The 25029-nt window shown below is 36.7% G+C and overlaps 1 protein-coding gene across 3 annotated transcripts in view; it reads left to right on the top strand.

Annotated features, from left to right (window-relative positions):
- LOC109708464 (bifunctional levopimaradiene synthase, chloroplastic-like) overlaps positions 1-25029 on the top strand; it is a 39418-nt gene that overhangs the window by 7336 nt on the left and 7053 nt on the right. For 2 of the 3 annotated variants that reach the window (XM_020230221.1, XM_020230230.1), the window contains exons 4-7: positions 1051-1278; positions 20721-20899; positions 21684-21902; positions 22768-22903. In XM_020230221.1, the coding sequence (XP_020085810.1) occupies positions 1129-1278; positions 20721-20899; positions 21684-21902; positions 22768-22903 (684 nt within the window). In that variant the 5' untranslated portion in view covers positions 1051-1128. Of the gene's footprint in view, positions 1-942; positions 1279-20720; positions 20900-21683; positions 21903-22767; positions 22904-25029 lie in introns of those variants that run through there. The other variant, XM_020230236.1, reaches the window with a different exon arrangement.

Here is a 25029-nt window from a genome sequence, read left to right as displayed (position 1 = left end):
GATCGGCTCCGTTAAATTGATCTAGAGTATTTGGAGACCTAGAAAATAAATTTTATTATTTTTCGTATATTTGCTATGAACGAATTGGCTTAAAATCAACAATTTCAAATGGGCCGTAGTGAGCCGTTCAAGTTTAAACGTGTAGATATCCAAATCACGTGAATTTTATTAGACAATTCTTTATACTATATAAAACAGATCAATATCTTTGATTTAAATTTTAATGTCATATTATTACATTTTGTAAGATTTTTATTTTGGCCGTTGATTTTGAGCCCTCTTCGTTCACTAGGCAAATGATATCGTAAAATCAATAAATTTATTTTCTAGGTATCAAAATCTAGATCAAGTTTAACGGAGGCCGATCGACGATTCGAAAGCCGCAACATCGAAAACGAGTGGAAGCACGGAAGGCTCCGTGCTTCGATGCATATGTTAGACCTCACTCTATAATATAATATATATATATATATATAAATAAGTATATATATATATAATAATATAATATATATATATATAATATATATAATATATATATATATATATATATATATAGTGGGCTGGTATGCTTCTGGAAGCACGAAGCCCTCCATGCTTCCAAGTTGTTTTCGATGTTCAGACTTTTGAATCGACGATCGGCTCCGTTAGAGTTGATCTAGAGTATTTGAGGTACCTAGAAAATAAATTTTGTAATTTTTCAATATTTCATTTGCCTAATGATCGAAGGGGCTCAAAATCAATAATTTTAATGGCCGTAGTGAGCCGTTTGCAAGTTTAACGGTGTAAAAATATTCAAATCACATAAAATTTTGATAAAAATTTTTTATACCATATAAAACAAGATCAATAACTTTGATCTAAAATTTTAATGTCATATCATCATATTTTATAAGATTTTTATTTTCAGCCGTTGATTTTGAGCCACTTCGATCACTAGGCAAATGATATCGAAAAATTGCAAATTTTAATTTCTAGATACTTCAAATACTCTAGATCAAGACTATTGGAGCCGATTGTCGTTTATTATTAGCTTATTACATAAGTAATGTAGATGTTATTGAGAATTTGAGAGGGGCGGATGGAAAATTCTCGTCCTTTTCAATCGAAAGCCCGGCGAAGATTTCGGCGATGTTGAACCTGCATAGATGCTGGCAAACGGGCTTTCCAAGTGAATCAGAGCTCATGGAGGAGGTGAAAGAGTTTTCCACTTCTCAACTCACAAAAGCATTTTCGGAAGGGGATCCTTCTCTTCTGAAGCCAAACAACTTGGGCCATGAGGTTAGCTTGCAACTCAACAATGTATCCATCTCTTATATATGCATTGTCTGCTATACACTTACTATATATAAACATTTTATAATCAAACAAACTAACTTGTCAAACTCGCACTAACACGAGTCTTTTCTCCCCTCTTTTAATTTGTATATTTCTAAGTCATGTCCTGCCAGATCAATTTTTGAGTAGCATGCTACGAGAGTGCACTTTAGAATTCCTTCAATTTCATAAAATAATGAAGGGGCCCGCAGAGGGGTTTGTACAATTGTTAAGTCATTTCCTGCATGCTTGATCAATGTTTTTAGCAGCGTGCTATATATGAGAGTGCACCTACAACTCCCGATAACCGAGCACATTTCAAACCCTCTGTAACAGTACCTCACTTCTCAAGGGGTTATCCATTCTAGAACTACTCTAGCTCTAGCATATTTATCCCCTTTAACCTTCTAGGCCTAAAATGTTATAATCAGATTAAGAGATTTAACCTTATTATACATTAGATATGGAACTATGCCTAATTTTAAAGGTGTCACAATCTTCCCTCTTTTAAGCTCACATGTCCTTGTCAGACTCGAGCACACTCATAAATTCCAGGTAATGTGAGGCATGTTTTCATAACCTTGTCATTCATATTCTGCCTTAACCTATCATTTTCTGATCCTAGCTTGTCATTCAGATTTTGGCTCAGCCAAAACTCATATATATCACACTTACAGCTAGTGATTAGCTCTGATATCAACTGTATCTCTCTGCTTCCCGGGGGGTTATCCATCCTAGACTACTCTAGCCCTAAAGTGTTAAAGCCACGTTAAGAGTTTTAGACCTATTACACTTCATATATAGGACAATTCCAAATTTGGGGGTTGTCACACCCTCTCGGCATACAAATGCAGTGGAGCTCCTTCAATTCCATAAAATAATGAAGGTACCAAGCGAGAGGTAACTAAGTGCACTTCAAACCTTCTTGGCGCTCAAGCGCAGTGGAAAACCAAAATCTTTAGAGAAAACTTGACGAAAAGGATCGAGAAAGTAAGCATGAGAATAAAAAAGCAATATAAAGAACACTACAAAAAAAACGGTCTATAGCGACACTTTTAAATGTAGGTACATGTCAAAAAAGTGCTGTTAGCTAAAATTACTGACACTTTTAAAAAGTGTTGCTATATGTGGGGTCGCTAGGTATATAGTGACAGTTAAAGACAGTCGCTATAACCTAAAAGAGTATTGCTAATTTACCAACACTTATTTAAGCATTTAGCAACCGCCGAAACTCTATCTCGTTGGCTGTGGTGGCGGAGGAGGACGACAGGAAAGACTCTTCGTCTAAAATTTCAGTGGATTAAGTGAAGGAAGAAGAAAAGATGGTAATTAATTTTTCTTTTTTTTTTCTTTTCTGTTTGTAATCGGGCCAAATAGACTGGGTGTGGTGGGCTGAGTAGAGTAATCTTTTATTTTTGGTTGGATTGGGCTTTATATTTAGGCATTAGTAGATTTTTTTTAAAGTTTTAGCATAAATTGGACACTTACTCAAAAGTGTCCCAAACATGTGTCCCTATAACCTAATTCTGTTGTAGTGGAATAAGAATATAAGAATTTGCACACTTCGACCTACGGCGTGTCCTACATCGACGGGCAAGACCTTCTCAATGTTTCTTCGATTAATCTACGTCACAAGATATAAGAAGTAGATTGGAGAAATCTCACTTGTAGGGCTATCCTACTTTTTCTCGCTCAACTTCGGGTTTTGCAATGAAACTTTAAAGCCCCCTCGTGTAGGGATTACAAAGTTTAAATACCCAAAACCCCAATACAAGTAGGAATGGATTGTTATCATCCATTCAAATCTCCCGATTCACTTCAAAATGTTGATGTCTACTTAAAAACCCCTCACAAGATGATTCTGAATCATTCCTAATCCTAAAATACAAGATTAGATCACATTGGAGATGAATTCGACTTAAATAGGGCCCGTTTGGCCTAGATTCCGGAAAAATGATTTCTGCATAATTGATTTGGTTAAAATTTCAAAATTTCAATTTTATCTTAATCAAATTTAAAATTTAGAATTTTGAAATTTAAAATTTGAGATTTTAAATTTAAATTGGAAATTTAATATCTACATTAAAATTTTAAATTTAAATTCAAATTTAAAACTTAAAATTTTAAAATTTAAAATTCAAATATAAATTTAAATTTTAAATTAAAATTAAAATTTGAATTAAAAATTTGAGTCAAAAATTAAAATAAAAATATAAAGTTTGAATCCAAAATCAGAATTAGATTTTTAGAACTAGTTTTACTTTGATTCTAAAAATCAAAATCAGATTTTAAAAATAAAATTGCTAAACACTCTATTGAGCCCAAAATTACTTTTGGCCCCAAAATTACTTTTTAAAAGTTAAGCCAAACAACGACATAGTCATCATGATCTTTTGGAACCTAAATAGGGTGTCCCGGAAATTGATACTCCTTAGTGTGTCATATTTCAGAACACAAATTCACAATACCAAACAGTAGCCTCCTGCCTAGATTCCACCTTGGTGTTCCATAGAACACCTCCACAAGTTCCAGAACACGATGGAGTTACAGAATGTGAGACCCCAGGTAGTCTTATATATAAGATATAATAGGGCTAAAACTCTTAACCCGGCTTAAGCATTTTGGGCGATGGCTAGGCTCAAGAGGTTGAGAGAGTTAAGTGTGCTAGGACGAGAGTAGTTCTTGGATGGGTGACTCCTTGGGAAGTTGGAGCGTCATAGTTGATATCAGAGCCAATTACTAACTAGAAGTATGAGATGAGTCTCAGCTGAGCCAAAATAATACAACAGGAAGAGCGAAGCTCTTATGCTGTTGACTATTGTGTGTGGAGCAGCTCACCACCAGGTCAGTTTAGGCTAGCGAGATGAGTCTCACATCACCTGATACTTGTGAGTCTGAACCTAACGAGGACGTCAAGGCTTAAGAGGGAGAGAATGTGAGACCTCATGCAGTCCTATATATAAGATATAATAGGGTTAAAACTCTTAACCTGGCTTAAGCATTTTGAGCGGTGGCTAGGCCCAAGAGGTTGAGAGAGTTAAGCATGCTAGGACGGGAGTAGTCTTAGGATGGGTGACCCCTTGGGAAGTTGGCGCGTCACACAGAACCTATAAGTTAGGTTCTTCTACCTTTAATCAACTATTTTTCTTCAACGTTTAATCGTGATACTGTCTCGGAACATGGCTTCAACTTGATCCAACGATTCTCCCACTTGAAGATACGTATCGAACTTTATAAACACCAAATCCGAAGGTATTGCCAACCTCCCGCTCCTCATGTAGCTCTAAGTTCGAGAGAAGTCTTGCTCGCATTGAATATCTCTCGACTAACTGACATCGTAAATATATTTGCTTGATTTACATTAGTATGAATCATCAACAACGAATAAGACCCTCATCGAAAGCTTACATCTTCCATGTAGAGATAACGCATTTCTATGTAATTCATCCTAGAGTGAAACACTTGATTCTTTATGAAGTGGAGTACACTTTGACTGTTACAATTCACCCTCACTATATTATGCTTCACCTTCACTTCTCCAAGAAGCTTCTTCAGCCAAGTGACCTTCTTACAAGTATGTGTCACTGCTATATACTCAACCTCTATCATTGACAATGCCATTACAGGCTGAATCTTCGATCTCCAGCAAATAGTACCACCGTTCATAGAGAATACAATATTAGTAATAGTCCTCTTATCTCTATCTCTTGCAAAATCTGCACTATATATCCAATGTACTCCAAATCCTCAAAACCATAATAAAGTGAGAAATTCGTCATCCCCCTCAAATACAGGAGGATCCACTTCACTATAGACCAATGATGACAACCAAGATTCACCATATAATTACTTACATCTTCCATTACTTACACAATATCATGTCTCGTGAGATCATGATAAAATAAGAATCCCTACTGCTAATGAATATGGTACCAGAGCTATATCAGTCTTTTCTGCTTCCATGGTGGGTGATTGTTCATTTGATGATTTTAAATGAATAGAAAATGGGGTAGACATTGGCTTTGCGTTCTGCATATTGAAGCATTGTAGAACCTTTTCCACATAACCTTTCTATTAAAGCTAAACCTTCCTATTCTTTCTCTTTCGTAACACCCTCATCCGAAGTATCTAGTACACGGCTCCTAAGTTCTTCATAGCAAATTCTCTAGCCAACTAAGTCTTCAGAACAGATATTCATCCTTTATATTTTTTGCGTCTACCATGTCGTTGATATACAATAGCAAAAATACAGAAATTCCCGTCATTATATCCACAAAGGTAGGCATAATCATCCGCTTTAACTCTATGAAACCCCAAACTCTATGAAGGCATCAAATCGCTTCCACCAGTACCTTGATGCCTATTTTAAGTTGTATAATAATTTGATCAACAAACAAACTAGATGTTTCTTGCCTTTATTGTAAAGATTTCATCGAAATTAATTCTCGGCTTGTGAGTATATTCCTTCACTGCCAACCTTGTCTCGAACTTCTCTACATTCCCTCATTTATCCTTTTTTGCCTTACAAACTCATCGACATCCAATTGCATTCTGCTCCATTAATAATTTTACAAGCTCCGATGTCTTATTCTTCCAAAGTGACTCCATATCCTCCTCCATCATGCATTGCCAGCTTCGTGCACTGATTAACTCACAACTCTCCTCGTACGAAGTCGGCTTATCTTCCTTCACCAAAGTGATATATGTACTAACATGATTAGCAGAAAAAATAAAAAAAAATAATGTAGTCATAATACCTCGCAGAAGGTCTAGTGACCCTCCTAGGACACCCAAAATTTGCTAGTGGCCCTATCGGTAAACTTGCATCTTCGGATGATTGTGGAGAAATCGAGTCTAGTTCATCATCAACTACTTTGCGATCATTTGATCGCGCTTGTTCATCTTGCACCTCATCGCATACTTCAAAGCTCTCCAGTAGAACTGTGGCATAACCATCTCACTTGATCTCCTAGGTGCTTTAAAAGGATTCCTCATTGAAGACAATATTACGACTTACGACAATCTTATGGGCAGTACGGCCCCACAAATGATTCTCTTTAATACCTTTTGTGTAGCAAAGAAAAACACACATATGAGAGTTCATATCCAATTTTTGATCTTATTTCCTTCAGTATCCACACATACATATCACATTCGAAGACACAGAGATAAGAGTAATAGTGTGCCTGTCGTTCCAAACCTCTTCAAAGATTTGCAACCCTAGTGACCTTGTCAACGCTCAGTTTTTCAAGTAGCAAGGTGCGATCATAGTTTTCGCCCTCAATCTTTTGTTAAGTTTTGTGTACTCAACATGCTCCTGTTGGAAGCGTAACTTTCTCTGACACCAATTGTTGGAACCGGTATTTGTGTTGATACTGATTATGTAACATAGAATCTAATAGAACAAAACATATGAAGAAGAGATATTGGAGGACGAAGAAGAAAACTAAACTAATACTAGAGCTGTCCAAAATATCCGATATACCATACCCGACCGGCTTGGACCCTACTTGGACCGTATTCGGATCCGAACCGAACCCAATAAAAAATGGATAGTCTACGGGTAAAAAAAATTACCCATTAAAGTTTCGGGTATGGGTCCGGATATTTTATATCCATACCCGATTTGGACCCGACCCGAACCCAACTTTTAAATAGGTAGGGTCCGGAATAGTTTTCAAATTCGGATCCGGGCCCGGACCCGATGAAATATCGATAGTAATTAAATAAAAAAGATTTGAACTTTTGAAGTTTAGGGATCAATTTTAATAGCACTTATAGATAAGGGGCTTCTAAGTATTTTCATCCTAGTGAAACACTGAAACTCTAGCCACTCTTTCACCCCTTTCTTTTTTCTAATTTTTTTACTCTTTTTTTTTGTTTTATTTTCTATAAAAGTTTATTTGACAAGTTCAACATTTTTGTTACTAGAAATCTCGCAAAGAGAATCAACCGACAAAGAGAAAAGTTTTGATAACTATTTTATTAGTTATTCTAACTAATATGTTATTGTTCACTCGTGAAAATTAAAAAAACTTGAAACTTATTTTTTCACTGTAATGTTTCATATATACATTTTAACTATATAATAGTAGGAGCATGAGTTTTAGTCTCATATATATTGTGGTATTATATTGTTCATGTTACTTTATGATAGGTGCATATATTTTGGACCTATGTACGTATTGAGATATTTTATTTTTTATTTTGAATGAATTTTATTGGACTAGATACAACTTATTATAATGCTAGTTTTTTACAAAGGGAGATTTATAGTTTGTGTACAGACTATTTAATTAAGTCTATAAAAAAATATATGTATACGGGTATCCGTACCCGATTTAGACCCGATCTATACCCGGTCTTGCACGGGTAGTATACAGGTAGTCATTATCCAGACCCGCTCAAATAGACCTGATGGGTATATTAGTAACTTAAGTACCCAGATCCGAACCCAACCTGAAGTTAAATGTGTTGGGCATATATTTTTTTTTCTAACCATTTCTTTTTAGGGTACGGGTACAGTATATCAACTATCCAGACCCGACCCAGTCCACGAACACCTTTAACTAATACTTTATTAATACAAAGTATTTAATTACATCCTGGGCAACACGCACCTATGCAGTCATGTCTATTGTGGCTTCTTTTTCTAATTAACCTATGCCTAGCTATATATAGCTATGAAGTCATAACAGATGATAAATCCAACTTTTACTTTGGATAATTACAAATCCAACTCTAATTACATAAACTTTAAATATAATCAACGTATATTTTGGATAAACTCTCTCTAATTAAATTTTAGATTAAGTTTGGATTACTATTCCAACATCCACCCTTAATTCGAACTTCATCTTCGAGTCACGACCTCCATGAAACGTACACTTTGATTTCACAATCTCCGTCATTGTTCTTGTCATCGTGTTCGCGTTGTGCAACATAACGCCTGTCCAATGATGCTGCCATGTGCAGAATTTTGGCCATCAGTAATTTTCATCATATGGATCAATCTTTACAAATTGCGGATAACTGCAAATATCTCGAAAAACATAATTTTTTTAAAAAATAGATAGATTTGAATTTTGTTATTTTGCGGTAGCTGAGAAAAATCTGATCGACACTGATAGATCTCGATTTGTGCATTTTCATGTACTTTCTACTTTCGTAAATCTAATTTGTGATATGCATCTTCGGTAATATCAAAATAATGGTCAACTTCATCCCTAATTTGCTGCATAATTTCGTCATTAATAGAAATTTCTTCAATCATACTATCATTGTGAACTTTCTCGTCGGTCTGAGTCGTACCGTCTTGATCATCTATATATTATTTATGAATTTGATCTTCTTTATGATTTTGATCAAAATTTTCTTTCCAAGTTTCTTTGAGAATGAGGGCTTCTGTATCTTCGTCGTTAGGTTGATTTTTTTTCTTATTGAATTTCATCCTCTTCCTGCAAATCTTCTCCTCCAATTTTTGCTAGCATTCTCTACGCTTCACATGCTATCTTTGCTGTTGAAATATTCTCAACCAATGGCAGACCTACTGTTTGAAAAATATATGATAGAACTTCTCTGTCTATCCATCTAACTTCTTTTTTATCAAATTCTTTTTCATAATTTCTATTCTCTACTACATCCCACAAATCTTGGGATTCTAAAATATATCGAATGATGATTTTCTATTATATAAAGTTCATTCCATCGAACTTTGGTAAGCCAGGTAGAATAAACCAATTTAAATCCATAATTAAACTTGAAAATCCAAAAAATATGTTTTAGATTTATACCTTTCCGTTCATATGGCATCCTTAGTTTATCGAGATCTCGATGAATTTTTTGTACTTCAGCTAGCTAGCTAGCCTAACCCTGCCGATTATCTGGTCAAGTCTACTTTGATTTCTTCACGGGTTCTCCTTACTCTTTTTTCGTCAAAAGTACACCCACCTTATCTTCTGTGTTGTGTGGAGGCCAACTTCTTCAAAGCGATTCCTTGCTTCGGTTTCACCTGAACGTCACCTTCGTCAGTCAGCTACGAGTCGCTTGACTTTGACGTAGCTATCTGGTACATTGGTTCTATATTCTTTTCGAATCTGTTGTTGTCTTGTTTAGAAGTCGCAAGATACTTTCCGACTCTGATACCAAATTGTTGGAAGCATGATTTTCTCTAATACCAATTGTTGGAATCGGTATTTGTGCTGATACCGATTATGTAACACAAAATCTAAAATAGAACAAAATAATATGAAGAACAGATATTGGTAGAGGAGAAGAAAACTAAAGTAATATTTTATTAATAAAAAGCATTTAATTACATCCTAGGCAACTCTCATGTAGTTATGTCTACTGTGGCTTCTTTTTCTAATTAACCCATATCTAACTATATATAGCTATGACGCCATAACAGATGATAAATCTAATTTTTACTTTGGATAATAACAAATCATACTTTAATTACGTAAATTTTAAATATAATCAATGTATATTTTGGAGAAACTCTATCTCTAATTAAATTTTAGATTAAGTTTGAATTACTATTCCAACAACTTCAAGCCCTCTCTGTGAATATTCTATTCAATCTCTTCGCCACACTAATTTGTTGCAGCATATCGGGAATCATGAGATGTCCCATACTCACTACAAGACTCGTCAAACTCTCTCGAGCAATATTCTTCATTACTAGGAAGTAAGCACTTGATTTTAAACCTTTTTCATTCTCAACAAGGTTTTAAACATCTTAAAAATCTCAAACACATCTGCTTTCCACTTTAAAATGCACACTCAAGCCTTTTGAGAGTATTCCATAAAGGAAACAAAATAGAAACACCCATCCAACGATGCATCGAGCAACTCCAAAGTATACAAATGAATCAACTCGAAATAGTTCTTTCTCTTTTGATGTTACAGAGAGAACAACAACCTTCATTGCTTTTCATAGATGCAATCTTCATAGAATTCTAATGGCAAGGACTTGTAACCTAAAAAAGCTCTCGGTTGGATAATAGATATAATCCGCACTTGCTCATGTGTCCCATATGATGACACCACATAGTAGGAGACTCTGAATTCGCGCTGGCCACAACCACCTTTTCCACTTGAGTCTCACCGATCAATTTATATAGACTACATGCTTGCTCTCTATTCATCAATACCAAACATACTTCCTTCAAGTGATCTTTCTCATTGACAAACCGTAGCCCTTACTTGCAAAAGTTCTCAAGTGATAAAGGGCTTTTCCAGAGTGTAGGAATATACCAAACATTAGAAACCATCCGAACAATGCCATGAAACTGTTGGGAATCCGGTACTCGCCCTGGTACCGGATTTTGTGAATCCGCAAACCGCTTCGATACCGACTGCTGTTGATCCAATACCGATTGTTGGGATTCCGCAACGGAAGTGTCGAATCGGATTTTTACCATGAACCCGTCTCCTCAGCAAAAGTTGATAACATCACAAAAGAAAGAAAAACCAAAATAGAAAATATGTAGATAAAATAAGATTCATTAAATAAGAGAAGATTACACCTGACTCCTCTTTTGTATCGAGTAGCTACAATCCGAGCCCTCTTTCTTAAATCTCTCTTACCCTTCTCTCGTCTTCTATAAACCCACAAAAAAAACAACTCTCTCTTTTTCTCTCTCACATGCACCCGTGCACTAGGTGCATGCAACCATTACTTTCTCTCTCCTGGTACGGTTTCACCTAAGAAGGCATTCCTTCTCATCGTACTCTCTCCTCCAAAAGCATCCCAAAGGGTGCTTTTATAATGCATTCTCTAAAACATACACGAATCCTAGTCCAATTACGATTCTTACTCTAATAAATATTTAAATCTATATATCATTTATCTCCAATAGATTTAAATATTTATCTTAACCTAGTTAGATTCATACTCTAATTAATATTTAAATCTTAATTTATCTCCAACAGATTTAAATATTAATTCTTATCCAACTAGAATTAATCTACAAATCTAACCAAATCCTAACATTCTCCACCTTGGTTGGATTTGTAATCTTGAATTGCTGTGTCGAGCTCATCATGCAAGTTCCACCTTGAGCTTGTCTCCTCCGCCCGATGTCGCCGCATCCTGTGCCTCGAGTGACTGCTCCTTCACGAACTTTTGGAACTCAAACCGTCTCGCTTCCGTTCTAACTGTTCTCCCGTTCAGAACATATAAATTCCCGCGCTTGTTCGCCTCGCACACAACCCGAGCTCATTTTCGGACCCTCATAGCTCTACCTGAAGCTGAAATATCGCAACCCTTCGAGTCCAATACGCCTAACGAAATCAAATTCTACTTCAATCCAGGAATGTGCCGCTCACCTGTCAGCGTCCTTACGACCCCATCGTGCATTCGGATCTTCACCGTGCCGACTCTCAAAACTTTGCACGCCGTCTCGTTCCCCATCAAAGCCTTTCCAACCTTAATTGCCTTATAGGTGGCAAAAGACTCCTTCTCCGGGCATACGTGAAAGTAACACGCCGAATCGAGCACCCACGCATTATCCGAAATTTTCGCACTTTCGGTCGCTGCATACAGCACATCAAAATTGATCGTCTCCAACTCTGTCGCCTGCACCGTCGCTGATGCCGTCTCATCCTGGTTCACGACAGTTTTCTCCTTCTGTCGCTTTAACTCTTTCAAATCATCTTGAAGCTTTCGACAATTGCGCTTGATATGCCCTTTCTGTTAGAAAATTGCGTACGGTAAAAACGCAACGGAAAAAGAAATCAAACAAATTTGATTTTTGAAAACTCTCGAGATCAAATCTCAAAAACCACGCAATTTGGATCACTCATGTTCTTTAAGATTAAAGGAAAAAAGTAAGATCGAATCTTTACCTTATTCGCGGATAAATCTTCATCTCAATTTGATGATCATGGAATTCGGTTCTCTTGAAGCCGCACAAGCGTCCGGCCTCTATAGGTATCCACACGAGGTTCTTGATTTGATCGATATCCTCACCGGGGTGCTAGTTCTCTTGCAAAAGGATGTCTTTCTTGCTAGAAGATGGAAGAGAGAAGAAGAAGAGAGATAACGGCTAGGGTTTTCTAAAAACTCCCGTATGTCATATATAGGAATATAATCCTATTCCTAATAATATAATGACAATTAAGGATAAGTATAAATCTAGATTAAATTTATCCTTTCCTTAATTGGTTAGATCGATCAAATCCTAATTTGATTCGATCTTTATATTAATTTGATCATATCAAATTAATAATGCAATATTTGCACATAAGTCCTCTTATAATTTACTAACTATTAGTAAGTCTTCTCTTGTAACATTTACACCTTAATACCACTAATTTGTAACAATTACAAATTAGTCCAATTATCATTATATTGACAATTAGGTCTTCCGGCAATTCAATAATCGCGATCTAGCTATCCGATCAATCACAACCTCTTATGTGTGTGACCCCATAAGTTTTATTCTATCTGGTAGTGAGATATATTTTGATCACTATTAATAATATCACTGAAACTCCTTTCAATGGATTAGAACAATTCCAACTCAGCCCAATGAGAATTATCGATCATCTAGATAATTCTTATGAGTCTCACAATCCACCAGTGACGCCTAGCAGCATGTAGTGGCATTCCAGTAGAATGGAATAATGAACCTCTTGGTGCAGTTACCGTGTGATACAATTCTTCTATCATGAGTCCCGACTAGACGGAGGTTATGGAATAACTCGTCAAACCCCATCGTCTGTCATATGTTAAATTTATTCGACTCGAATTTCTAATATCGGAAACCCTTTTCCGCTATTTATTCTGCCCTGGCCAAGGTCTTCTAAACTCGGTCTCATAAATCACATAGGACTAACACCCCTATCTACCAAGGGAGATAGTTCCATCTAAGTGCGCACCCTATTCCTACAATGAACCTACTGCAGCCAACATGCACCGCAAGGACCCGAATGGCTAGGGACCAAGTGTATGTATAGTCAAACTACAGTAACCTCATTGTGAATAGCCGAGGCACCACAGGTCAAAGGACCAGTCACACTACTGCAACAATTGAGTAAGTCACTGACGAGTGAGTAGACATGCAAGTGACTTCTCTCATTAGTCACGCTCAGTACCCTTGTTCTCTAACAACCAGCTACATATTCGCTTCAGTATCCCCACACTGTCGACTCGAGACTCGTCTACCCAAAAGGGAAGCGACCTATGCACCAATCTCACTGGATCAATCACCGTCCCCGTGATGATCCATTGATCGGAAGCATTTAGAAATTAACCACCAATGACACATGTCTCAAATTCTTAACACTTGAGAATATATGTGTCACGACCCGGATATCACGTTCCCCAGGCACGTCAAAGAACCTGTAGAAAAACGATACTACAAACAATAGCATAGAGCCGCTCAAAAACTAAATAACTGAGTTTCATATACATAGCTAGAATCCAAAATACAAGGCTACTCGCACTGGCGAGTTAAACAACTATATACATAAACTCCAAAACAACAACTCCCTGCAGTAGGGAAAAGCCTCTAGCTCTGACTGTCGGGTAGGGCTCTAGCTCACAACGCCCTTGCCTCGATCCTGGTCGGCGGAAGATGCAGCAGCCGGCACCTGTGGCTCTGCAAAACATAAGTAACAACTGGGCGTGAGAACTACTGTAAAAACAAGTAGTCCTCAGTGGGTACGGCCCAAAACAACATCGGTCACCCACTAAGTCTACAGAAGGGAGCAAGGATAGTAGGAAAAGCAGGAAGTACACTCTACCGCTATCATCCACTACACTATCATGCTCTACACTAACAAACTGTAGGAAATGTCAAGTCTGACCCAATCCAAAATGGGACTGTAAGCATACCCATCCCCGGGACTGTGAATACACCCGTCCCTGCCCCGTTGTGACTATCGGGCTCTATCCACTCTAACTGGTCCGTGGAGAGCAAGTCCAACTGGCATGAGCGACACCAACGCAAAAGCACAAGCCTGACTCCGGAGTGGCACTCGTGGGCGCTACCCAACCGAGTATGCAGCGTATCTCTGTCGAGCTCAATCAGGCTCCAACTAGCCAAAGTCAAGTAATCGGCTCAAACTGGTCTAACAACCAACAGGTAACGTGCCCTCGGCACAATCTGACGCCGAAAAGGCGATACGGATCCACCGTCAACTCTGACGGCACCCAACAGTCCGAAACGACCTGAACGACCCTGTAAAAATTCACTCGGCGAACCAGCACGAGTGTAAATATATTCTAAACTACCTGGAGTACTCGTCTCGAAGAAACTGTGACAGTACAATTTTCTAACGGCTCCTAGAGCTAAATCAGGTAGTTAAAACTGGTGACAGGTCCAAATCGCAGGTTTTCTCCTAATTCAATTTTCAAGTCCAACATGTATAATCTACTTAATTTATAAAACATGCTCCAAAATTCAGATTTCACAATCTACATATAGTCCATGAATTTGAGCTAACATAATTTACCGAAATCAAGATCTATACATGTCGACCAATAAGAACTTAGGAGTAAAGCCGATGTAACCCACCTCACACGCTAATCCCTGGCAGCACAGAACCCCCTCAACTGCGACACCACCTGCTGGATCGACCAAAAACGCCCGAGTCTCGAAATCGAGCTAACTCCAAATTAAAACACCAAAATTTCTCAATTCAGTCCAAAATCCACAGCAGCTGAGTAGAAATGGGATTCGACTGAGCTAACCTTCACCAAATCTGGCAAATGAGGGCTTCGTGGATTCCTCTTGAAGTCCCGAATCCAACGAACCAAGCCTTGTCGCGATCCGACGTTCCTACGCGGAGNTGAATCCAACGAGCCAAGTCTCGTCGCAATCCGGTGCTCCTACGTCGAGAACGAGCTGAAATACCAACGGTCGACGGCGAAAAACAGCAAAACAGCATTCAAGCTCAAAATAATGTTGCTGAAGTAATAGAGGCGATTCCAGCAACACACTCACCTTGAACAACCTTCAAGAGTCGTCACCACGTCGAAGACGATGCAAATCCAAGCCCGCCCAAGCTCCTCACAGCACCACGGCGACAAACGTGCGCTCGAACAACTCCGCGGCACTACGTTGGCGACGAATCCGCACTCCCACAATCTCTCCTCCTTGCTCGGCCAATGCTAGAGAGGGAGAGGAAGAAGAACAAGAAAACTCTCCTCTCTCAGCTCTCTACTCATGTATAAAGCAGTAGGTGGGATGGGTGAAACAAACGAGGTGGAGAAATTACCTAATTACCCTGCCACCTACCCTCTTGTACCGGTACACGGGCTCTTGTACCGGTACAAGAGCCAACCCGAGAGCAGTTAAGCTATTTCGCGCTGGTTGTACCGGTACAGCCACTAAGCTTGTACCGGTACAGCAAGCAGAGAATGCTGCTGTTTTGCAAAATTCTTCGCGATAAGCTGCCATCGCGTCGCACGGAGTCCGTTTTACGTCTATTTGACGCCAACGCGACTCGGGCTTGTCCCGACACTCTCCAGAGCTGTCGACAAGCCTCCACAGTCAAACACCAGGGATCTCACAATATGTCATCATCTTATTAATTCCTTGGACGATTCATGGACACATACACAACATGAATGGAAATAAAAATCGAAAGTTATTCATAATATTTAAAAGTCAAATACAAATTTATGTCCTAGAAAGAATATATGTGTCGGGCCGGTTGGCTTCTAGGGCATACATCTAACACTTTCCTATGACAGTAAAAGCACTCCACCTCGAATAGTGGCTTCTTCTGTCGATCTCCGGTCGCCAATGTTGTCACCTCCTTCTTCGCTCTCACTATCAAAGCAGTATCCCGGCTCTGTGTGCCAGATTCCTGAGTCATATTCCCCATCTCGTTCAAGAGAAGCGCCACCGTGACCGCCTCCACGCTTATGGTCTCCTTGCCATAAAGCAATGTCGTCACCAGATGCTCATATGTCGCCACTAGCGAAGATAGTAAAATCAGCGCCTTATCTTCATCATCCAGATTGACTCCGATGTTAGTCAATTGGGCCACCCCCTTGTTGAACTCATTAAGATGCTCTTAGGCTTGCCGCTTCCTGCATCCGCAGTGTAAACAGTCGTCGTTTCAGATACAACCTATTCGTCAAGGATTTGGTCATGTACAGATCTTCTAATTTCTTTCACAACTTCGCCGGTGTCGTCTCGCTGGCTACGTTGTAAAGAACCTCATCTGCTAATGATAGATGAAGCGTACTCAGCGCCTTCTGCTCCATCTTCGTCCATGCCGTATCCGTGACCTCCGCCGGCTTCGCCGCCTTCCCGTTCAATGTCTCGTCCAACTCTTGCTGTACAAGGATCACTCGTACTTTAATTTGCCATAATCCGAAATTGTTCTTGCCGTCGAACTTCTCGTTTTCGAATTTCGTGGCCATCTAGCTCCATCGATCTCTCTCGCAGATCGGTAACCTTCAGCCCTAATACCAATTGTTGGGAATCCGGTACTTGCCCCGGTGGCGGATTTTGTGAATCCGCAACCCGCTCCGATACCGACTGTTGTTGATCCGGTACCGATTGTTGGGATTCCGCAACAGAAGCATCGAATTGGGTTTTTACCATAAACCCGTATCCTCAACAAAAGCTAATACAATCACAAAAGAGAGAAAAACCAAAACAGAAAATATGCAGATAAAATAAGATTCATTAAATAAGAGAAGATTACACCTGACTCCTCTTCTGTATTGAGTAGCTACAATCTGAGCCCTCTTTCTTGAATCTCTCCTACCCTTCTCTCGTCTTCTATAAACCCACAAAGAAGACAACTCTCTTTTTTTCTCTCTCACATGCACCCGTGCACTAGATGCATGCAACCATTACTTTCTCTCTCCTGGTACGGTTTTACCTAATAAGGCATTCTCTCTCACCGTACTCTCTCCTTCAAAAGCATCTCAAAGGGTGCTTTTATAATGCATCCTCTAAAACATATGCGAATCCTAGTCCAATCAAGATTCCTACTCTAATAAATATTTAAATCTATATATCATTTATCTCCAATAGATTTAAATATTTATCTTAATCTAGTTAGATTCATACTCTAATTCATATTTAAATCTTAATTTATCTCCAACAGATTTAAATATTAATTCTTATCCAACTAGAATTAATCTACAAATCTAACCAAATCCTAACAGAACCATCTTGATCTAAACATCTCCTAGTCCAACCACAGAACATGTTGTGTTGTCTTCAAGTGTAAAACGCTACCATCCTACAATTGTAAGCATAAAATCACTCTTTATAAAGAGTATTGTGGAAAGACGCAAGTGAATCCAAAATCGAATGATAGACAATCTCGAATCTATCCAAAGCGAGCAAAGCATCTCCATCCTCCGAAATAGCCAACTTAGCATTCGCTTCTACTGCATTACCTTGGAAGTTGCTTGAATTCGATTTACTATCACTTCCCTTATTTACTTGGCAATCCTTCTTCACATACCTTGACTTTTCACAATTCAAAGACTATTTTCTTCTTGCCATTGGATTTCGATCTTGATCTTCCTCTATCACCATGCTCCCTCTAAGGAGTCTTCCTTATGCTATCAATATGGCCACCCCCTAACAGCTTCCTTGGCATGACTTGCGCATCATCTCTTCAATAAGCAATGATGCCACAGCCGATTCAATCTCACGAGTTTTAACGTGGCTCAAATTCATGATCAACTTGTCTCAAGAGTCTGGCATTGATCAAAGCCAAATACTAGCATTTTTTTCTCCATCAATTTTCACGTCCAGAGTCAGTATGCAATGATGTCCATCAATTTTCTTCTCCAATCAAAATAATCTTGTTCACAATTACTTCCCTTTCATAGATGTTCTTCAATTTCTCCCAAACCCTTTTCATATAGTAGTCTCAATCTCTGCATTAAATATTTCTCCGGTGCCAAATATAATTAAGTTTCCTAAAGCTATCGTCCTTCTCTTTAAATTTCTTATCCGTCCTCTCTTCCATCTGTTACAACAAATGCACAAACGAAAACGAAAATGGTGAACATAAAATAGACAAACCACAAGCAGAAAATAGAAGAATGCACAAATTTACGTGAAAAATTCATTGCAGAAGAAAAAGCCATGGCGAGAGAGGAGAGAACTTCACTATCGAAAAAAAAGGAATACAAAGTTCGGAGTACAATCCACGATCTGTCACCCCTAGGGCAAAACGAAGAAAGAAATTCTTAACAGGTTTCGAATTTGATCCTTACAAAGTTATATCACAAGCGTCCTTTATCAACACTGCTAATATCTTCAACTTATAGTGCAAAATTTATCTTGTTGAAATAGAGAGTATCTTACGTGGTTATTGTAACTTTTCCCACCATCATTTCATAGCCATATCAAACTAAAAAGAACTGATGCTTTGATACTAATTGAAACAATCGGCTGAGGAGTAACCGAGCACACCTCAAATCTTCTCTGCACATAAGCACAGCAGAAAACCAAAATTTTATATAGAGAAAATTTGATGAAAACAATCAAGAAAATAAGCACGAGAATGACAAGGCAATAATTAAAGAGAATATGAACATAAGAATTCACTTGGTTACCAACTGTCCCCAGCGCAAGTGGTAAAGGGTTTGGTAGTTGGTACCCGAGATCCTAAGCTCTAATCCTGGTTGACTCACATTTTCAGCGAAGTTTATTTCTAAATGAAATAAATGAAACGGATAGCATGCTACCAATCTCTCAAAAAAAGAATTTACTTTGTTATGTCAACAATGTGTTGGGTTATGTCTGCGGGAAAGACCTCCTCAATACTTTCTTCAATTAATCAAAGAACCAAAATTTAGAGAGTAGATTGGATACAAGATATCTCACTCTCGGGGCTCTTTCAGGTTTTCTGTCTCAACTAGTGTGTTATATAATGAAGCTCTAAAGCCTTAAAACAGAAATTACAAGGTTTAATACTGAAAATTAACCCCAATAAAAATAGGAATAGATTACTACCATACATCTGAGTCTCCCGACTCACTTCTATCATCGATCTCGGCTTACAAATCCTCTACAAGATGATCTTGGATCATTCCCAATTTTAATTAAAACACAAGATTAGATCAAGTTGCAGTCAAAACCAATTTAATATAGCCATCACTGCATGTTTCAAAACCTAAATAGGGTGTTCTGAAAATTAACACTTTTCAGTATGTTATGTTATGGAACACAGATTCATATTCGGGAACATCAGCCTTTAGCCTAGATTCCACCTTCGGGTTTCACAGAACACATCCACAGATTCCAGAACATGGTAGATTTCCGGAACCAACAAGTTAGGTCCCAGAACATACGGCCAGCCGTAATGTATTTTCTTTGACGTTTAATCGTGATATCAACTCGGAACATGACTTCAACGCGATCCAACAGATAATTAGTTGGTTATATGATCCCTACGTTCGGTCTCTATCTCATATATATGTCAATTCCATAAGCATTTTATATATATATATATATATATATATATATATATATATATATATATATATATATATATGAGTGAGGCTACTATGCTATCGGAAGCACGGAGCCTTCCGTGCTTCCAGCTCGTTTTCGATGTTGCGACTTTCGAATCGTCGATCGGCTCCGTTAAACTTGATCTAGAGTATTTGAAGTACCTAGAAAATAAATTTTATGATTTTACGATATCATTTGCCTAGTGAACGAAGGGGCTCAAAATCAACGGCTGAAAATAAAAATCTTACAAAATGTAATAATATGACATTAAAATTTTAAATCAAAGATATTGATCTTATTTTATATAGTATAAAGAATTTTCTATCAAAATTTCACGTGATTTGGATATTTCTACACCGTTAAACTTGTAAACGGCTCACTACGGCCATTGAAATTTGTTGATTTTGAGCCTATTCGATCACTAGGCAAATGATATCGAAAAATAATAAAATTTATTTTCTAGGTACTCCAAATACTCTAGATCAAGTTTAACGGAGTCGATCGACGATTCGAAAGTCGCAACATCGAGAACGAGCTGGAAGCACGGAAGGCTCCGTGCTTCCGATAGCATAGTAGCCTCACTCTATAGATATATATATATATACACATTAATTGTACACAATAGCAATAGTACTGTTAAGTATATTTTTGAGCTGTTTCTATCAAATTGATCTTTCGGGAGAATATGCACTAGCGATTCCATGTAGGACCGATAAAAATCCAATCAAACAACGTCGCCGCATGCATGAATCATGATGATATAACACCTTATAAATCAATGTTTTTCAACTCAAAATCATATACAGTAATGCCATTCTATATATGATCTTTCCAATATTGTAATACAATCATTAGTCGACTCATTAATTACTACTAGTCTTCTATGAAACCACAGCTAGACAATATCACTAAGCTAGCTAAATTTGTAATGTTGTTTCTGACCTTCAAATTTAGATAAAATATGCTCTCGCGTACCCTCGACGCTACAATTTACTAAGACTGGAATCAAGAAGCATCATCAGGCAATTGTGGCCAACCAGTACTGGATATAAACAGATGTGTCTGCAACTGGCGAAGCATGATTTAGCGATGCTGCAAAAAATTCACAAACAAGAAACCGAAGCTCTTGAAAAGTAAGCATTGGCCATTACTCTTATATATCTTTTCCGATCGCGCGAGTAAAGGGGGTGTTTATATAGTTTCCCGAAAAATCGTGAAAATTTATTTTTCTTAGAAACATGCGTTTTTTATGAAATTACCTTTTATAGTTTTCGTTTTTTGGATAAAAAAAAAAATCAATAAATGAAAATTAAGCAGACTTTTTCATGAAAATTTGGAAAATACCTTTTTAGGAAAATAATTTTTTCGGGAACCATATGGACAGAAACTATTTTTCTAGTCAAAATTTTTTTTGGAATATTTTTTGGAAAACCGAACACTCCCTTAATTAGCTATGTATATATTATGAATATATAGCACCAATATTTTGTTCTTAATTTTGTGTTATAAGAATTATTTCTGATGATAAGGCATCAATGATTAATATCTTTAAGTATGATCGAGAGTGTTTGAACTTCTACAAACAAAATTTTATAATTCATGGGATTCTTAAATTCGAAATTGGAGTTTTAGATCTTCTTCTTAATTAATAGTTCAAAAAAGTTGTTATCAAAAATTTAACTAATTTAGAATGTTTTACGCCATTAAACAAGAAACACTATTTATGCCATTAAAATTTTCACTATTTAGAGTGCGTGATTACTAAGTATATGATGCCATAAGATTATGACATTTGGTATCAAAAATTTAACTAATAACGCTGTCGATCATCGATTTGGATATTTCATCACCGTAAATGCAAAAGAAAGTTAATTATCTAAGTCGACTCACATATATGGTTGGTATTATCCTGTATAGATGGTGGGAGGAAGAAGGAGCGTCGAAGCTCGAGTTTTCAAGGCCTGCGGTCGTGAAGTCGCACTTCGGCGTATCCGTCGCCGTCTTCGAGCCGGAGTTTGCGGCGTTTCGCATGGCTTTCGTCAAGGCTGGTTGCCTGGTGACGCTTGTTGACGACCTTTTCGACGCGCCAAAATTTGGTGTCGACGGCTTATCGCGCTTCACCGATTCATTTCTAAGGTAATGTAATAACATGAGCTAGACTAGAATGCTTCTACAAGTAAACAGTGTCGATTACTTCTACGTTATTCTTTTCTTTTCAGCAATGAACTATTCAAATCGATAATCGACAGTGTTAAATATGACATGAAATTTTTTAGTTAGTAAACTGACATTACTAAAATTTCAAATAAATCAAATTTAGTTAAATCCAACTACAACTCTTCCTATTTTCTTCTGCCAAATTAGATGACTGTAATCCAATAGATTTATAATTATCAAAAATCATGAGTAAAACTATTCTTTTTGTATTTAAATTTTCTTTTCTCCACATGTATATATTCTGAAGGGACTTATGCTTATATATTTCTTACTACTATTCAAACTTTTCAATTATTATTCTTCAATTTCCTAAGTGAACTTGTAATTTGGGCAGGAGGATATTCGAAAGATTTTTTTTGCGACCTAATTAAAATGGCATTTTGGTCAACTAGAGATTAATTAAATATTTTTAAAGTTTTGAATGACATATTAGATATTATTCCTATTTTTTTTAAAAAAAAATAGATATCTAAATTCTAAAACTCTTAAAACTTAATCTTTTAAAAAAAAACCAGTGAAGCTTAATTAGATAGTTATTTCCAATTAATGATTTAAACTCAGGTGACTTCATAACATTTTTANTAAAAAAAAACCAGTGAAGCTTAATTAGATAGTTATTTCCAATTAATGATTTAAACTCAGGTGACTTCATAACATTTTTACATAAAAAAAAAAAAAAAAAACATATATAGAGACAGTACGAAATCAGGATTAGCCCATATTAATAAACTACGAAACTATTTATGCATTAATTCAGTGAGAATTTTCAATTTTGACATGCTAGGTGGGATGAGTCTGGACTGGATGATCTTCCTGAGCACAAGGTTGTATTTACAACCCTAAAAAACAATGTAGTCGACATGGCGGCGGAGTCGAGCAGGGCTCAAGGCCGCAATCTGTTCCCCTTATTCAAGGCTATGGTACAGTTAATTCTCAACATCTACTATCTATTATCTATTATCTTTAGTACGACTAGAATAATTCAAGAACCAACGAGATAATGTACTTTCATATCGTTTCTAGTAATAAGACATATTATACGAATCGGAGATTGATACTTTAAATATGATTTAAGCTACCAAAACTTATTGAGAAATAATGCTGATTGTCGATTTAGATATCCCATAATCAAATTTATCTACGAAATGACATTAAAGACTCACTATGGAAACCCCAGGCAAGGGGGGTCCCTTAACCACACTCTTCTCCACTATCTCCATTCTTTCTAGTTTAAATTTTTGAAATTTAAGTTTATGATTTCTTCTGCATAACTCCTTTAATTATTTTTGAGTAATTTATCAAAATTTGATTTTTATGTAAAGATATTGATTAATCAGCTGATAACATGTGTGGCATACATGAGAAAACGTATCAATATATTGAGTCCGGCTAATAATTAATTTTCTGCCCTTTTACCTTTTTAAATTTCATATGATAATTTATTATTAAGCCGTAGATTTCAATAATTAATTATCTATCCACAGTTCTTAATCTTATAATAATAATAATATATATATATATATATATATATATATATATATATATATATATATATATATATATATATAGAGAGCAAGAGAGAGAGAGAGAGAGAGAGAGAGAGAGAGAGAGAGAGTCCGGCTACTATCCTATTAATAGGATTGGAGCCATTGTCCTATCAAGTCGTTTTGAATGATCGGAACTTCAAATTGATAATCGGCACCGTTGAAATTGATCTACACAATTAGAAATGTTTAGAAACCAAATTTTGTAATATTTAAAAATCATTATCAAGTTCATTTTAAGAGTTGAAAAATGAACGGTCATAAATGAATAACCTTCTTAAAATAGAGTTTAAACTTTTCAATTCATAATCAGAGTTATCAAATATTATCTAAATAGTATAAAAAATTTTCTATCAAAAATTCAAGTAATTTGGATTGCTCTATACCGTTAAACAAGCAAACGGCTCATATAGGCCGTCAAAAATTATTGATTTTACGACACTTTAATCACCATGTAAATAATTTTTAAAATTTATGAAATTTAGTTTCTAGATATTTCAAATACTCTAAATCAACTTCAACGACTTCGATCATCAATTCGGAATCTCTATCATCAAGAACAATTTGATTGGACAAGCGCTACTATCTTCTTAAGAGGATAGTAGCCCTAGCATATATATATATATAGTCCGTCTACTATACTATTATGAGTACGATCACCCTCGTACTCATAATTAAGTTGTTTTCGACGATAGAGCTTCCGAATCGACGATCCACACCGTTAAACGTTATCTAGAGCATTTGAAATATCTAGAAATCAAATTTCATAATTTTTTTACATCATTTACCTTACAATCAAAATCTCACAAAATTGACATTTTTTAACGGCCGGTATGGAATACTTGCTAGTTTAACGGTGCAAAAGAATCCAAATAGGTTGAACTTTTGATAGAAAATTCTATTCACTACCTAAATAAAGATCAATAACTCCAATCTTAAATTGAAGGATCCGATCATCCATTTTTAAGACATCGTTCAATTTTGACCGTTCATTTTATACCCGCTTGATGGACTTTATTATAATTTCGAAAAATTACAAAATTTATTTTCTAGAAGTTTCAAATACTCTAGATCATATTTAACGGAGTGGATTATCGATTCGGAAGCTCCATCATTGAAAATAACTTATGAGTACGAAGGGCCCAATACTCATAATGGTATAGTAGCCCTACTCATATATATATATAGGCTGGGGCTACTATACTCTTATGAGTATAGGCCCCCTTGTACTCATAAATTTTTAATCGTTGATTGATGGGATGTGTGGTTAGGATGATGGTGGTCCCACTTAAAATGATAGTGGTCCCCTAGAGTTGAGTGGGTAGTTGGTTGAATAGTATGATCTAACGGATGGAAATGATCAGTGAAATAAATCTAAGGGCCGAAAACTTATGAGTATAAAGGAGCCAATACTCATAAAAGTATAGTAGCCGGACTCATATATATATATATATATATATATATATATATATATATATATATATATATATATATATATATAT

Source organism: Ananas comosus, linkage group 1, assembly GCF_001540865.1.
Source record: "Ananas comosus cultivar F153 linkage group 1, ASM154086v1, whole genome shotgun sequence".
In the NCBI taxonomy this organism is placed as follows: Eukaryota; Viridiplantae; Streptophyta; class Magnoliopsida; order Poales; family Bromeliaceae; genus Ananas; species Ananas comosus.
Note: the sequence above shows the minus strand (reverse complement) of the source record. Positions and strands in the feature narration are given on the sequence as shown.